The following is a 16,327-nucleotide window of genomic DNA, read 5'->3' on the forward strand; positions in this document are numbered from 1 at the left end:
AATGGCAACTCACTCCAGTACTGTCGCCTGGAGAATCCCATGGATAGACAAGCCTGGCAGGCTACAGTCCATGGGATCACGAGAGTCAGACATGGCTGAGCAACTAACCCACCACCATCACGTGTCTGTACCCAAGACTATTCATAGCATCATCTTTCATGAAACTAAACAGTTATTTAAAATCATTATAAGATTATTAAGTTTTTAGTCTTTTATTCTTAGTATCAAATCTATCTCTGACCTGTCTCATTGTACATAAGGAGACTTTGCTATAACAAGTGGTTGCACACACACACACACACACACACAAATTGGCAATGGTGAAAAGTTGTCTTGTTTTCAAACAGGCCTTGTTTCTCTTGGATGCTTTCCCTTAGTATCCAACAGCCAAATGTGGAAACTGTAAAAGGAAAGCAAACTTTTTATTACACCCTTACACACTCAATATTGTACACATATTGATTCTGATTTGATCTTTTGAAACTTATGTTGCCCAAAATGTTACTTTATCACAAAGGCCTTATCACAAATAACCTTTATCACAAAGTTCTTTCAAAAAATCTGAATTGGAAGACTTCTTGGGTAAATCTCATTTCATACAGCTCTTTACATGGATCATTCATGGCCACCTACCTGGCTTTTGTTTGAACACCTCTGGTGAAAGGAGACAAGTCTCCATGTGAAGTAGTTCCTTCCATAACATCTTATGGAAAAACCTGAATGAACTTAATTGGCCAACCCAATAGTGTCATCTGTCATCCAAGGATGAGATGGGTATCCTTGGGGTTGGTGAGTGTCCCACCCTAGGAAGTGCTGAGCATGATCTGGGCAATCAGTGAAAGAATGTCCTTTCTAACCTCTAGTAGTCTGCTTCTATGACCTACAATAAGGGCATTTTATAACGTTTAAGATGTCTTTTTGGCTAGTTTACAAAAAAAAATCATTCCTGGATTTATCAGCTTGGGAAGTTCATATTCTTGCATTTCAAATGCAAGCTATAAGTATTATCCTGCTGAAAAAATGGTTCTACTCAGCTGTAAAAAAAAAAAAAAAAATCAGAAGGAGAAATAGCCATTCTCTAGTAGCTGACCAAAGCACACAACACACATACACACGTGTGTCTCTGGAGCCAGACAGACACCGATTCAGCTTCCTCCTGTACCATTTACTAGCTCTGTCATTTTGGACAAGTGACTCATCTTTAGATGGGAAGACTTATTCTTACGCAGAATTTTTGTGAGGATAAAAATCAGATAATGTTGAAAAGCTTCCAGCACAGACTCGGAAACAATAGGCTTGCAGTAAGCGATAGCTGTGAGACTTAACACATTCCATTGTGGTTGTCTGATGCTGGGAGGGATTGGGGGCAGGAGGAGAAGGGGACGACAGAGGATGAGATGGCTGGATGGCATCACTGACTCGATGGATGTGAGTCTGCGTGAACTCCGGGAGTTGGTAATGGACAAGGAGGCCTGGCGTGCTGCCATTCACGGGGTTGCAAAGAGTCAGACACAACTGAGTGACTGAACTGAACTGAACTGAACTGAAACCCCTAGTCATAAACTTTCATGATCACGTGGTGGCTTGCATTAGACAGAATGTAGTCACAGATATCATGACCTCATTTGACTTTCAGAACAACCCCCTGAGGTAGAACAAAGGTTACTGTTCTTTTTTTAACCATTGAGAGAAGTCGAAGGTCTTGCCTACATCAGACCTTGCAGAGAAGTGACTAGAATCCAGGACTTACTGTACCAGGGACACACTCTATTTCACCTGCTCCCTCATGGGCTAGTGTTAGATGGGGCTCCCCAGTTTCCCTTCATTTGTTCAGCAAGTATTTACTGCAGCTTAAATAATTGAGGTGGATATTTGTCCTATTTGTGGTATCTTCATGAGCAGAGTGCTTCATATATAACAGTTGCTCAATAAATACGTGTGGAGTGAATGGATGGATTAAACCAGTTTCCTGAGTCCTTTCACTGGATTACCCTGCTTCTGCTAAAGGGACAAGAGCACTCGCAGGGGCCTGGGAGAGACTGGCTGTTGGGAGAAGCCAGTGGCTATAGAGAGAAGCTGATTCAAGATGAGGCAGATTATACACGACCACGTGGGTGATCCCAGGATAATTAACACTTGGTAAAAGAAGCCAGACAAGAATACATGCCATGTGGTTCCACTTACGTAAAGTTAGAGAAAAGGTAAGCTAATCCATTTCATGGCAAATAGATGGGGAAACAGTGGAAACAGTGGCTGCAGCCGTGAAATTAAAAGACTCTTACTCCTTGGAAGAAAAGTTATGACCAACCTAGACAGCATATTAAAAAGCAGAGACATTACTTTGCCAACAAAGGTCCGTCTAGTCAAGGCTATGGTTTTTCCAGTAATCATGTATGGATGTAAGAGTTGGACTATAAAAAAAGCTGAGCACAGAAGAATTGATGCTTTTGAACTGTAGTGTTGGAGAAGACTCTTGAGAGTCCCTTGGACTGCAAGGAGATCCACCCGGTCCATCCTAAAGGAGATCAGTCCTGTGTTCATTGGAAGGACTGATGTTGAAGCTGAGACTCCAATACTTTGGCCAGCTGATGTGAAGAGCTGACTCATTGGAAAAGACCCTGACGCTGGGAAAGAATGAGGGCAGGAGGAGAAAGGGACGACAGGATGAGATGGTTGGATGGCATCACTGACTCAATGGACATGGGTTTGGGTGGACTCCAGGAGTTGGTGATGGACAGGGAGGCCTGGCGTCCTGTGGTTCATGGGGTTGCAAAGAGTCGGACACGACACGATTGAGTGACTGAACGGAACTGAACTGAACTGAAGCTAATCCATGGGACAGAAAGCAGTTCAGTAGTTGCCTGGGGATGCAACAGGATGGAGTTGGGAGGGAGCAGTTTCTAAGAGGCAGGATGAAATCTTTGATGGTGAATATGTTCTTTTCCTTCAAAACATATTATTTATGTATTTGGCTGCATCAAGTCTTAATTGCGGCATGCAAGATTTTCATTGTGTGTATGAGATCCTTCATTGCGGCGCACAGCTCTTAATTGTGGCACACAGCCTCTCTAGTTGTGGCAGGAGGGCTCAGTAGTTACAGCACATGGACTTAGTTGCCCGGGGACATGTGGGATCTTAGTTCCCTGACCAACAACTGAACCGGCACCCGCTGCGTTGGAAGGTAGATTCTTAACCACTGGATCACTAGGGAAGTCCTGACACATATGTTCTTATCTTGGTGTGGTCATGGTGTGGTTTCAGAGGTGTATAAATATGTTTAAAGATATCAAATTATATACTTAATATGTGCAGTTTGTTGTCAAGTATACCTCCAGAAAGCTGTTTCAAGAAGAAGAGGAGCACAGAGATAAAGGAGAAGAAGAGGTGGGTTTTCTCTGTAGGTTCTCAGTTTGGCCCCTACAGACCTGAATACCAAGGTCCGCAATAAGGCTGCTTCTGTGTCCCCCTAGTGGTCGGTATCTTGGCCTGCTGGGTGAGAAGGCCAACCTCAGCATCAGTTGGGAGATTACCTAAGGCAACACACATCAGAGTACTTTGTGAACTGCGAGTGCAGGTCAAAGGGTGGAAGGCAGTGGGGTCTCAGGGAACGAGCCCTGACCTTCTTCCCAGCCCTACAATGTCACCTAGACTGTTAGCGATTAGTCGAGCTGCATATCTCTCGACTCACTGACCCCAGATCCCTACACCACAAGCTTTCTCGTGTCCACTGGCTGTAATTTATCCCTCTCTTCCTCTCAGAACTTAGACAGTCATGGCTCCGCTCGGAAGTCCAGCAAATGAGGGGACTGGACTGCCTGGCCCCTGTGGGCCTCTGGTGTTTGCAGCGCGGGATTCTATCACCTTCCTGTCGAACTATTAGCCCACTTTAGTGACACCAGATGGGGAGGAGACATGGCCAGGGTCAGTTCCCACATCCCTGACCCTCAGTGACTTTGAGGCATCAGGGAGATGGGAGCATCTACTACCTCCCCACCCACCACCAACACACACACACACACACACACACACACACACACACGCACGTACACTCACACACACGTATCGTGGATTTGCTTCTCCTCCAGTGCTCCTTACTTCATTTTCATTTGTTAACGTACATACCCCAGGTATCTTTAAGTCCATTGACTCCAAACCTATGACATTAATAGGTTAAAAATCTTACCTTCCAGAAAGATTGGTCGTCAAAATAGTGAATCTTGTGAGTTGATTTCCATATGTTGAGGTTTAAGAGCAAACCTGTTTAAGTTCATAAATAAGTGTTACACATTTAGAGGATTGCATTATCTCAAAGTTAATCAGACTATCATATCTCACCTATGATAACTCAACAGAAATCCTTTTATCTTCCACAACCCGGAGATAGACACACTGAAGCACTGTCCTTCCTGGATCAGTTTAATTAGTTCTACAGAGATCTTTTAAAAGGAACTGGTAAGAACAAATATATCCAAAGTATTTAGATTATACTGAGAGGTATATGATAGTCATGGATCTAACACGCTTCCCAAGACAGAGAAGAAGGACTCTGTTGGACAAAGCCCCACTTGAAAGCTGATTCATTTAAACACAAGAGCTACCATGGAGAGCAACTCAAACAGCCACCCTCGCAGGTTCATCCTCCCTGGTTCCAAGAAAGTCACAGTGACCTCAGCTCCAGATTCCACTGGTTAGGAAAGCAGGTAATAACATGTGCTTCTGTGCTTGTTCTTGTCAGCTGTCCCACCTCTGCCCAGAGAGCTAGGGCCCTGTGTATTCCCCCAGCTGCTCAAAGTGGAATTTCCAGGACATAAAGTCATGCTTACCTTTCATGTGAAGCAGGGAAACGCCATTGATAGACTTATCTGTGCATTTTTAATGATGATCCATCCCAGTGTATTAAACAGTAAGATTAACAAGAGTAGGCGTGTGCTCATTCACACTTGCCTCTCACAGTGTGTGCCTTTAACTGATATTGGCATGGAGAGTGTAATCGACACACCTCATTTAGCTAGAATTACTCATAAATGAACCTCTGTTGCCTACATATATTTTTCAGGTAGTTGAGGCTTACTCATCACTGATGAAAATCCATCTAAAATATATTTTCTTGTCTTGTGAGACAACACTGAACACATTTAGACTTGTAAAAAAAATTAGAGCTGTTGATAGGAATATCCATTTATCAAAGGCGCTGTATAACGTGGAGAAGGGCCACAGCTGCTAAAAGTTACTGGCCTGTTCTCTGGCAGCCCAAGCTTCTCATGTTCTTGTGTCTGATTTTAAGAATTTATTTTCTCCTGCTAGGCTCTTTGTTCTTACTGCTAACTTCTAGCAGTGTGTCTCACCTCTGGAAACCTAACTCTAATCTGCTATTTTTAATCTGCCTGAACTGGGAAAACCTTTAACCATGCTTGATAAGATTCTTTTTATTTTCTCTCTCTCTCTCTTTCGGCTGTACCACACAGCATGTGAGATCCTACTTCCCTGACCAGGGATGGAACCTGTGCCCCTGGAGTGGAGGCACAGAGTCTTAACCATTGTACCACCAGGGAAGTCGCCAAGATTGTTTCTTACCTAAGTGCCTATGGGAGGGCTTCACAGAAAGGGGTCTCTTCATGGGTAAAATGCTTGATTTTAGGGGGTCAATTTAGTGCCATCCTGGCTTCTTGGAGGCCTCTTTCCCCTTATACTGTCCACATAAATTTTTTTTTAACTTGGAGAAATATTAGGGAATGTCTTTGTGGTACACAACACATGGAAGGCTGTCTTTCTTTTTCTTTTCTTGGCCAAGTGGCATGCAGGATCTTAGTTCCCCGACCAGGGATTGAACCTGCGACGCTGAAGTGGAAGTGCAGAGTCCTAACCACTGGGCCACCAGGGAAATCCTGTCCAGGTACTTTTCAATCACCAGTTTCCTCAAGTAGAAAGCAACATATAAGGATGAAAGCTCATTGTTCTTAACTCTTAAAGGAATAATAGGAGTGTCTTTATTCTCTTTCTTGATCTCAGTGAAGCATGGGAAGCCCTCTGAGTTGCTTTACAAGACAGCACAATTCAGTGTCACTTGGTCTACGCTGGTTGCAGTGGTGAATGGCATGAGCGCCCAGGTGTAGGACTGCCAAATAAGATGCAGGATGCTCAGTTAATTCTGAATTCTGAGTTGGCAGAATTCAGAATTCTGGCAAAATTCAAAAATCTGGCAACTCTCTTTGGGGTTGGACTGCCACCACCAATAGAATGTAAACTTACGGCAGGAGGCCTTGTTCTCATCTGCATTTAATCAGTTGTCTCAGACTCTGTTGAAAGCTGAGGCCAATTGGTACCTTAAAGCAATTCTAGCCAATCTCATTCTCGAAAACTCCAGAAAGCACTTTCGGGACTTTCCTGGTAGCCCAATGGTTAAGACTCTGTGCTTCCAATGCAGGGGATATGGCTTCAATCCCTGGTCAGGGAACCAAGATTCCCCATGCCATTGTTGTTCAGTCACTAAGTGGTGTCTGACTCTGTCACCCCTTGGACTGCAGTATGCCAGGCTTTCCTGTCCTTCACTATTTCCCGACGTTTGCTCAAACTCATGTCCATTGAGTCACTGACGCCATCCAACCATGCTGTGTGGCCAAAAAAAAGTACTATCATACATGTTTTAGAGCTGAAAGGATGCCAAATGATTAGTTACTATAATCCATCCACTTTATAGAAAGCCAGCCAATGCCTGGCTTTGAAAGAGTAAAGTGACATGGTCACACCATTCACCCAAGGTCACACCATTCTTTAGTGTCTGCTTTGGCTATTTTGTCTCTTATTTGGCGTTCACTCCATGCTTAGAGACACAATATGTGAGAGTCTAACCAAGAAAAGGTATTTACCTGTAGAGTAACAGTGAACAATTCTGGACAGAAAGCATGTTTTCATCTTGTGTATAAGTAAGACAGGCAAATTGCTGTCTGCCCAAGATTCTTTTGGGACTTCCCTGGTGGTCCAATGGCTAGGACTCTGCACTTCCAGTTTGATCCCTGGTCAGGCAACTAGATCCCACATGCCATGTGTGTTTTGGGGGCTTCCCTGGTGGCTCAGATAATAAAGAATCTGCCTGCAATGTGGGAGACCTGGGTTCGATCCCTGGGTCAGGAAGATCCCCTGGTGAAGGGAATGGCTACCCACTCCAGTATTCTTGCCTGGAGAAGTCCATGGACAGAGAAGCCTGGTAGGCTACAGTCCAGAGGGTCGCAAAGATTTGGACATGACTGAGCGACTTTCACACTCACACTTGCAAGATTCTTTACTTCAGTCCTCTGCCTACAGACCTCTAATGGCCTCTCATCTCCAGAATGATCTGGCTCCTTGCTCCACTCTGTCTCCAACCCCTTCCCCTCTCCCCATCTCTCCAGCTACATCAGCTACACTGACATCGTTGCTATTCCCCAAACAAGCAAAGGATGCTCCTGCCTCAGTGCCTCTGGCCTTGCTGTCCCTTTTCATGGAAAGTTCTTCTCCCAAATAAATACACAGTATGTCTCCCTCCTTCTTTGCAGTCAAGTCCTTGCTTAAAGGTCAACTTCTTAGATAGGCCTTCCTTACCACCCTTCCTAAAGAGCACCCCACTCTCACCATGACTCTGCATTTCCCTACCCTGATTTATTTCTCATCATAGTGCTTATCACCATCTGATGTACCATATTTTTTTCTGTTTATGGTGAAAGCTCCTTCTCCACCTAGAGTATCAACTCGGTATGACCAGGGAATTTGGTTTGTTCACTGCTGTGTCCCTAGTACCTCGTCTATTTGCTGAACAAAATAGCAGTATAAGTGTTATCAGGGAATAAAAGGTAAGCTCTGTAAGCATCAGGGTTTCCTTAGTCTTCTGTACAAAATTCAGTGAAATCACCAGTCCTGGGCTCAAGAGGCTATAGTGTTCAGGTGACCTCTGAGGGCCTTCCCAATTCTGAAATTTTGTGATTCTGTGTTCATTTGTTTTTTTAAATCAAGATATGAGCCCTTCGCCTTATTTGGCTGGAGCTGAAGGGGGTGGGTTCATGGGGAAGGAGATGGACACATACATGCCCAACCATGGGGCAGTTGCAATCTCGGCCCAGACCCTGTGCCCTGGACGATGGTGGAAGAAGGGTGGTCTCACACTGACCTGTCAAGAGGCCAGAGGCCACACCCATGATGATGGTGAAGGCCAGCGCCCCGAGGTCGATGAGTACCTTGTAGCCGAGCCTAGAAATGACAAAGCAGAGGTGGTCACATTGGGGCATCAGGCCGCAAAGACCACTGGGGATCAAAAGGACTATGTGCATCAGTACTGACGCTGCCAGCAAGGCCGCCAGGAGAGCAAATGTCCCTCCCCAGGAAGCCCCTTCCCATCACTCTCCTGACGCTGCCAGCAAGGCCGCCAGGAGAGCAAATGTCCCTCCCCAGGAAGCCCCTTCCCATCACTCTCCTGACGCTGCCAGCAAGGCTGCCAGGAGAGCAAATGTCCCTCCCCAGGAAGCCCCTTCCCATCACTCTCCTGCAAAGCTGCTCAGACACGTAGGAGGGGTTTCAAGATCCTCTTTGGCTTAGTTTAGTTCGTGGATAATGAACTAGGCCATAAGTCAGAAAACCCAGTTCAAGTCCCAGTTCTGTCACTAGCTGTGTGACCCTGGGCACTTAACCTTGGAGTCCTGAGTTTCCTCATTAGGCAATTAAAGATAAAGGTTTTATGTCTCTCAGGGCAAGAAAAAGAAAGGTTTTATGTCTATAAGGGCAAGATAGGGTACAACTTGGCCAACAGACCCATCTCCCCTGCCCACCCCCCCTTGAACATACTTCCCTGTCTTCTCTCCTTCAAAGCAACCCCAAGGCTTCACTTTAAACTATTAAACGGTGGGGTGGGGAGGTAGGTGGGAGTGGGATTTGGGATGGTGGGACACATGTACACCCAGGGCTGATTCATGTCGATGTATGGCAAAAACCACCGCAATGTTGTAAAGTAATTAGCCTCTAATTAAAAAAACTAAATTAATAATAAATAAATAAGCTATTAAGCGGCCCTTGGAGGACATCTATGTGACCCTGTAGTAGGCAAAAATGTCTTAAACAGGACACATAAGAACTCAACATAGAGGGAACAATGATACATTGAACTATAATAAAATTAAGAACTTCTGTTCATCAAAAGACATCATTAAGAAAGTGAAAAATAACCCACAAAACTGGGGAAGCTATTTACAGTACATATATCTGACAAAAGACCAATATCCAGAATTTTTAAAGAATTCCTAGAAATCAGTGCTCGCTTCGGCAGCACATATACTAAAATTGGAACGATACAGAGAAGATTAGCATGGCCCCTGCGCAAGGATGACACGCAAATTCGTGAAGTGTTCCATATTTTTGCTTCCTGGTTCAGTACCCCAGGAAAAAAAAGAAATTCCTAGAAATCAATAAGAAAAAGTCAGAACATACAACAGAAAAGTAGGCAAAAGAAATTGAACAGACATTTCCAAAGAGGAGGTATTCAAATGCCAAAAAAAGTACTACGCTTAAGTAGTCATCAAGCAAATGAATATTAAAACAGTAAGTTTGATGTCTAAATTATATATTAGGTAAAGGAAGCTCTCAGTTTCTACTGTATAAACCCCAATAGAAAACTGAAAGTATCCACTGAAGCAGATTGTATGAAAACTGTACGATCCAACTCAACTTCTAGGCATACACTCAACAGAAGCGCATTTGTAGGTTCAAAAAAAAAGTGCTAGCACATTCATAACAACACTACTGGCTCCACACTAGAAACTACCCAAATGCTCATCGGCAATGGGTAAATTGTGCTGTGTTCATGTAATGGAACTCTGTTCTATGTTTTCTTAAATGTTGTATTTGCCACTCATTTATTGCAGGGCCAAACTAAGTGTCAACATTGTTTACCTCGATCTCTCATAAGTCAACTTTCATTGCAAGCCCCCAACTGGAAGCTCTAACATTTGTGTTTTCACTTTCGGCCTATAGGGGACATCCCTGTGTCCCTCCCCTGCCACTCTAGTCCTAAAGACATAGTCTCTGCTGCCGTCTCTCTCTACTGCCTGGTCCCTGCATGTGATAAGCTTTCACGTGTCCCTGCATGGTATGTCCTGCCTCTCATTTCCAGGGCAATTGGAACACTGAAGTTTCCGTTCAATGACGTTGACCTCTCCATGTTGTCGTTCAGTTGCCTTTATCAATTAAGCCCAAGCACAAATCAATGTTATACGCCAATGAAAATGAACAATCTACAGAGATAACGACATGGATGGATCTCACAACTTCAAAGTTGAGTGAAAGAAGCCAAGAAGAACACAAGAGCAGACCTCCTGTATGATTTTATGCATTCAAAGGACAAAAACAGGCAAGACTGATTGCTGCTCTTAGAAGTCAGGTTAGTGGTTGCCCTGGGACAGGACACAGAGTTCTGTGTGCTGGTTATTGGCTGTGTCAGAAGTCACTAAGTGGTATTCTTATGATATATTTAAAATTTTTTTTTGTTTATTTTGGCTGTGCTGGGGCTTTGGTGCTACGGCGTGGGTTTTTCTCTAGTTGCAGTGAGTGGAGGCTACTCTCTGGTTGCAGTATGTGGGCTTCTCATAGCAGTGGCTTCTCTTTTTGCAGAGCGCAGGTTCTAGGGCGCTGGCTTAATAGCTGTGCAGCACAGGCTTAGTTGTTCTGTGCCATGTGGGATCTTCCCGGACCAGGGATGGAGCCTGTATCTCCTGCATTGACAGGTGGATTCTTTACCACAGGACCATCAGGGAAGCCAACCCTTATGATACTTGACTATTCTGGAAGTAGATTGTATTACAAGAAAAAAGTTTCTTAAAAAAGTAGTAAGTGTAGAATAAAATTGAAAAGCGAAAGTCACTAAGTCGTGTTGACTCTTTGCGACCCCATGGAATAGTCCATGGAATTCTTCAGGCCAGAATACTGGAGTGAGTAGCCATTCCCTTCTCCGGATGATCTTCCTGACCCAAGAATCGAACCAGGGTCTCCTGCATTGTACGTAGATTAAAGGCCAAACCCAAATCTGCTACTTACAACCCAAATTCCCTCTATCCTACTGCCATCTGAGAGTGGAAATGGATGAGGCAGAAATGGCTGTGTTAACATTCCCCACACAGGGTGGGCTCCTTGCGCCAGGGCCTCAGCCTCTACAGTTCACCATCTGAAAGTCCCTCCTTCACAAATGGGAGGAGCAGGTTAGGAAAGTGAACCAAGGGTCCCATAGCTACGTAGCTTGGAATGGGTGTTTCTAGGGATTCAAACCAGGCAGCTCTGCCTACCCACAAAAGTGGCCAAATCTCCACATCGGCGGGCTCCCTTCTCAGATTTGGCCAGGTCTGCATTCCAGGGATACTATTATTTATCTATTTGTTTATGGCTGCGCTGGGTCTTCATTGCTGAGTGTGGGCTTTATCTAGTTGTGGCGAGCGGGGGCTACTCTCTGGTTGTGGTGTTCAGGCTTCTCATTGCAGTGGCTTCTCTCGTGGCAGAGCACAGGCTGTAGAGTGCAAGGCTTCAGCAGTTGCAGTTCCTGGGCTTAGGGCACAGGCTCAGTAGTTGTGGTGCTCGGGCTTAGTGACCACCCAGCATGCGGATTTTATCTCCTGCCTTGGCAGGCGGATTCTTTACCCCCGGACCACCAGGGAAGCCCCAGAGATTTGTTTTTAATATTTTTCTTTAAAGTGAAGTTGTTCAGTCCTGTCCGACTCTTTGCAACCCTACGGACTGTAGCCTACCAGGCTCCTCCGTTCATAGGATTTTCCAGGCAAGGGTACTGGAGTAGGTTGGCATTTCCTTCTCCAGGGGATCTTCCCAACCCAGGGATCGAACCTAGGTCTTCCACGTTGCAGGCAGACGCTTTACCATCTGAGCCACCAGGGAAGCCCATATATTTTTCTTTAAGTAAACTTAAAAAAAAATTTTAATAAATCTATTTAAAAGGAACTTTGTGTCACTAGCTTAAATGGAAGAGAAGTAGGAGGTAACCAAGACACAGTGAAAAAAAATACTGCTTTAATCTCCTTTAGATGCAGCAGCCGGGGCAAATCTCAGACTGAGGTTTCCTCTGCTGTTGTTGAAGTTGGAGGTCAGCGAGGGTGGGAAGAGTGTGGAGACAGCCCTAAGAGAAGCCTTTTTCCCTGATGTAATCAACCAATTGCGTGAGAACTGCAAAAAGGCGCCTGCACTGCGTGATCCGGTGCTTTTCAAGTGTGTCTTCACACCACTTAAAATCCCACAATTTGTGAAAAATGCTCCATCCAGGCTCCAGGCACAGCATCTGACTCATTTACACTCACTCACCTGAATAGGGAAATGGGCAAATACTGTTTGTGGAAAGAATGAAAAGTCATTCTTTGGAATGACGTGTCCGATAACACAGAGCTACTAAAGCAGCTGATCCACACTTCCTGGGAAGTGCTCTGACGACCAGCCCAGTCCTCTCGCCATCTCCATTACATCCAGATGCCCTTCTTACGGAGGCAGCAGCATCAGTAACTATCCTAAAGAAAGGGGCCGTGTGTTGAGTGTTTACTACCTGCCAAGCACTGTCCTGAGCCCTTTCTTGTAAGAAAGTGAAAGCGTCAGTTGCTCAGTGGTGTCTGACTCTTTGTGACCCCATGGACTGTAGCCCACCAGGCTCCTCTGTCCACGGGACTCTCCAGGCAAGAGTACTGGAGTGAGTTGCCATTTCCTCCTGGGATTGAACCCAAGTCTTCTACATTGTAGGCAGATTTTTTACTGTCTGAGCCACTAGCGAAGCCTTGAGCCCTTTCTTATATGTTGCTGAATCTTCACAGCAGCCCTGGGATGTGCATCTTATCATCCTATTTTACAGATAGAAAACTGAGACTTTAGAGAGAGTTTGAATACCATGCCCAAAGTCACACAACTGTTAAGTGTGACCCTGCTCTATTTGTCCCCGAAGCCTGTGCCCTTTACTTTCAGCAGACCAGAGGCCACCCCGAGAGAGGTCATTGCTGTCACTGTGCCCTTCCCTTTGCCAAGTTCCTGCAGACGAGAGAAGACTAATACTTGGTCCTCAGCTGTCTCATCCTGATGAGACTTGACTTGGAGACGGTGCTGGAGTCAGGCTCACGCAGCTCTCATCTCCTCTCAACTCCATGTTTGGGAGTATCCCTTTGATGGCTTGAAATCAGCCATGGTGAGAGTATTGGCACCAGAGTAATCAGTAAATGCTCTAAGTCAGGGCTTTGTTTCACCAGAAAGCCAGTTGTTAATCCCTTAGCAGCGGATTGGTTGTTTGTTTTGCTTTGTTTCTATTTTTTGCTATAGGGCAACACCTCTCGAACCTGAACTTGCAGGAGAAGCACATACAGGACTTGAGAAAACAGACTGCTGGGTCTAATTGTGTGGGTCTGGGGTAGGGGAGGATTTGCATTTTTAACAAGTCCCAGGAGATACTGTTGCTGTTGAGAACCACTGTTCTGGGAGAGCCAGAGAATCACAGAATTCGGGGGAGGGGAGGGCAAGTGATCCAGAAGTTCCAGGTCAGCAGCCCACAAGCAGAATTTGGTTCACACAGTGTTTCTAATGGGGGATTTCCCTGTAGCTGAGATGGTAAAGAATCTGCTTGCAATGCAAGAGACCCAGGTTGGATCCCTGGGTCGGGAAGATCCCCTGGAGAAGGAAATGGCAACCCACTCCAGTATCCTTGCCTGGAGAATTTCATGGACAGGGGAGCCCATGGGGTCGCAAAGAGTTGGACATAACTGAAGCGACTTAGCACGCATGTGTTTCTAATGATTTTGAATCTTTTGCCAATACTTGGGGAGTATGTGCATAACTCTGGATTTCTGCCTTCTCTTTAAAAGTCATTAGAGGGAGGAGGGTTCAGGATGGGGAACACATGTATACCTGTGGCAGATTCATTTTGATATTTGGCAAAACTAATACAATTATGTAAAGTTTAAAAATAAAATAAAAAATAAATAAATAAAAGTCATTAGATCTGACAATACTGATCCCGAGTCTCTGGATGGTTTAAGCTGCCGGGCACTGAAGAACAAATGCCCGTGGTTTCCTCCCCCTGCTGGTCTCATTTTTAACCTTACCTGCCATGGACGGAGGAGCCTGGTAGGCTGCAGTCCATGGGGTCGCAAAAGAGTCAGACATGACTGAGCGACTTCACTTTCACTTTTCACTTTCATGCATTGGAGAAGGAAATGGCAACCCACTCCAGTGTTTTTGCCTGGAGAATCCCAGGGACAGGGGAGCCTGGTGGGCTGCCGTCTATGGGGTTGCACAAAGTCGGACATGACTGAAGCGACTTAGCAGCAGTAGCAGCAGCAGCAGCAGCAGCAGCAGCAGCCTGGTCCCTACAGGCATCTGAGTGTAGGACCCTGCTAGATCAACCCGTCGTTTTATAGAGGGGGACTCAGGGCCCCGGAGAGAGGAAAGAGATTGCCGACAGTCACACAGTTATTAAAACAGCAGCAGGAACACCTTTGGAGTCCATTACTGAGATGCCTTGTTTCACATACACCATCCTCTCCTCATCTCCAAATGGGATCCTCCTCATCCCTAAGCAGCTCAAGGATGTATGTCTCATTTGCTCATAGATGATCCCTATAATCTGGGGCTATGGTTGTCTCTGTTGTTGGAATTATAAGGAACTAGCTCTCCATGATTTCTCTGAGATGCTTCCAAACACAATTTCTCATCACCCACCGCTGGTGCTCACCACCTCGACAGCCAGCTTCCAGCCATGTGACTTCAGACAGCTAACTCCCCCAAGGTATCATTTCTTAGGGAAAGCTAATAACACCTCACCAGGTAGTTGTGAGGACTAAATAAGATGGTACACCTAATGATTTTCGCTTAATGCCTAGTACTTAGAAAGCAGTCAATAAATAGTCCTGATTGTCATCAGTAATTTTATTGTTGTTATCACTGTATGGGTTCATCTGGAAAAATCTATTCCTGTATCATGCACAAGTCACTCTTTCATTATGTGTGAGCCACATTCAGAAGATAAGTTCAGAAGAAAAACCCAGAAAGCGAGAACAAGAAGATAACAACTTTCAGAAAGCCATGGTCAGAGTTCTGACCACTGCTGTCTATGAGTCTGAGTGAACTCCGGGAGTTGGTGATGGACAGGGAGGCCTGGCATGCTGCGATTCATGGGGTCGCAAAGAGTCGGACACGACTGAGCGACTGATCTGATCTGATCTGATCTGATTGCCTGGGGGCTGTGGGACCTGACTCTGGTCCAGGGACCCACATTCCCACCTCACAATTGAGACATTAACCACACACTTTTCCTCTCTGGGTCCCAGGGATGAGCAGTATTCAGCATTTTCCTACATGAACATATCACATATCAAATCCTTTTAACCACACAGTGCCTAGCATCCAACACCCCTATGCGAGGAAGTACTACCATTATCTTCATTTGCCATGGGGAGACAGAGGCTCAGAGAGGTTAGGTAGCATGGCCCAGGTCAAGACCTCATGGTTATTTCACCACCACCTAAATCACCAGGGGCCGAGAAATGGACTCAGTTGGTTTGGGCCTGACTGCCTCCTCTATCTATATTTGGAGAGGCCTCAGGACTATCATGGAGAAGGAAATGGCAACCCACTCCAGTACTCTTGCCGGGAGAATCCCAGGGTCGGCGGAGCCTGGTGGGCTGCCGTCTATAGGATCGCACAGTCGGACATGACTGAAGCAGCTTAGCAGCAGCAGCAGCAGGACTATCAGCTTTTCCTTTCACTTAAGCTAACTGCTTTAGAAAGAAGTGACCTGGACAGTCCATACAAGGTGGGGACTTATCTGGAATTTTGGAATAAATTGGCCAACAGATATTCACTGAAGCCTTCTGACTGCCTGGCCCTGAGTGTATGGCCCTCACCCCCAGCCAAGGACTCTGGGCACACTGCTTCCTGAGATGGATGGAGTGACAGGGGGCTGAGCCAAGTGACCCACGTGGACTTATCGACTCCCTGGGCCTGAAGCGCCATCAGCATGATGTTGACAATCCCTCCAAGCAGACCCGGCAAGCCGAAGGTGTAGTGCACGCCGTAGGTGTCGTGGAGTTGCACCTTTCGCTGAAGACACGCCTGGGGACAAACACCATCATCAGCAGAGCTACATGTGGGACTGCTACACCTTCCCCACCCTTTCCCAGACCCTTGGCATCCAGGGCATCCGGGGGATGGGCATTAGGGCTCAGCTAAATAAGTACTTCTCAGATTTGCGTGTGTACTCACAGCATCTGGGCAGCTCATCCAAATGCAGAGTTGGATTTAGTAGGTCTGGGGCCTGTGATTCTACATTTCTAACAAAGTC

At 45.7% G+C, this 16,327-nt stretch overlaps 1 protein-coding gene and 1 non-coding gene across 2 annotated transcripts in view; both read right to left on the bottom strand.

Moving 5' to 3' along the window:
• Positions 1-188: 188 nt before the first annotated feature.
• Positions 189-16,327, bottom strand: part of RHCE (Rh blood group, CcEe antigens) — a 41,228-nt gene continuing 25,089 nt past the window's right edge. The window contains exons 7-10 of the mRNA XM_010830075.1: positions 15,965-16,098; positions 8,141-8,220; positions 4,184-4,257; positions 189-400 (exon numbers count right to left, since the gene is read on the bottom strand). Of these exons, the coding sequence (XP_010828377.1) occupies positions 374-400; positions 4,184-4,257; positions 8,141-8,220; positions 15,965-16,098 (315 nt within the window). The 3' untranslated portion in view covers positions 189-373. The remainder of the gene's footprint in view (positions 401-4,183; positions 4,258-8,140; positions 8,221-15,964; positions 16,099-16,327) is intronic.
• Positions 5,810-5,881, bottom strand: TRNAG-UCC. Its single transcript has one exon. It is a non-coding gene; the product is annotated as a tRNA-Gly (tRNA).

Source organism: Bison bison, unplaced genomic scaffold (genome assembly GCF_000754665.1).
Source record: "Bison bison bison isolate TAMUID 2011002044 unplaced genomic scaffold, Bison_UMD1.0 scf7180017864516, whole genome shotgun sequence".
Lineage (NCBI taxonomy): Eukaryota > Metazoa > Chordata > Mammalia > Artiodactyla > Bovidae > Bison > Bison bison.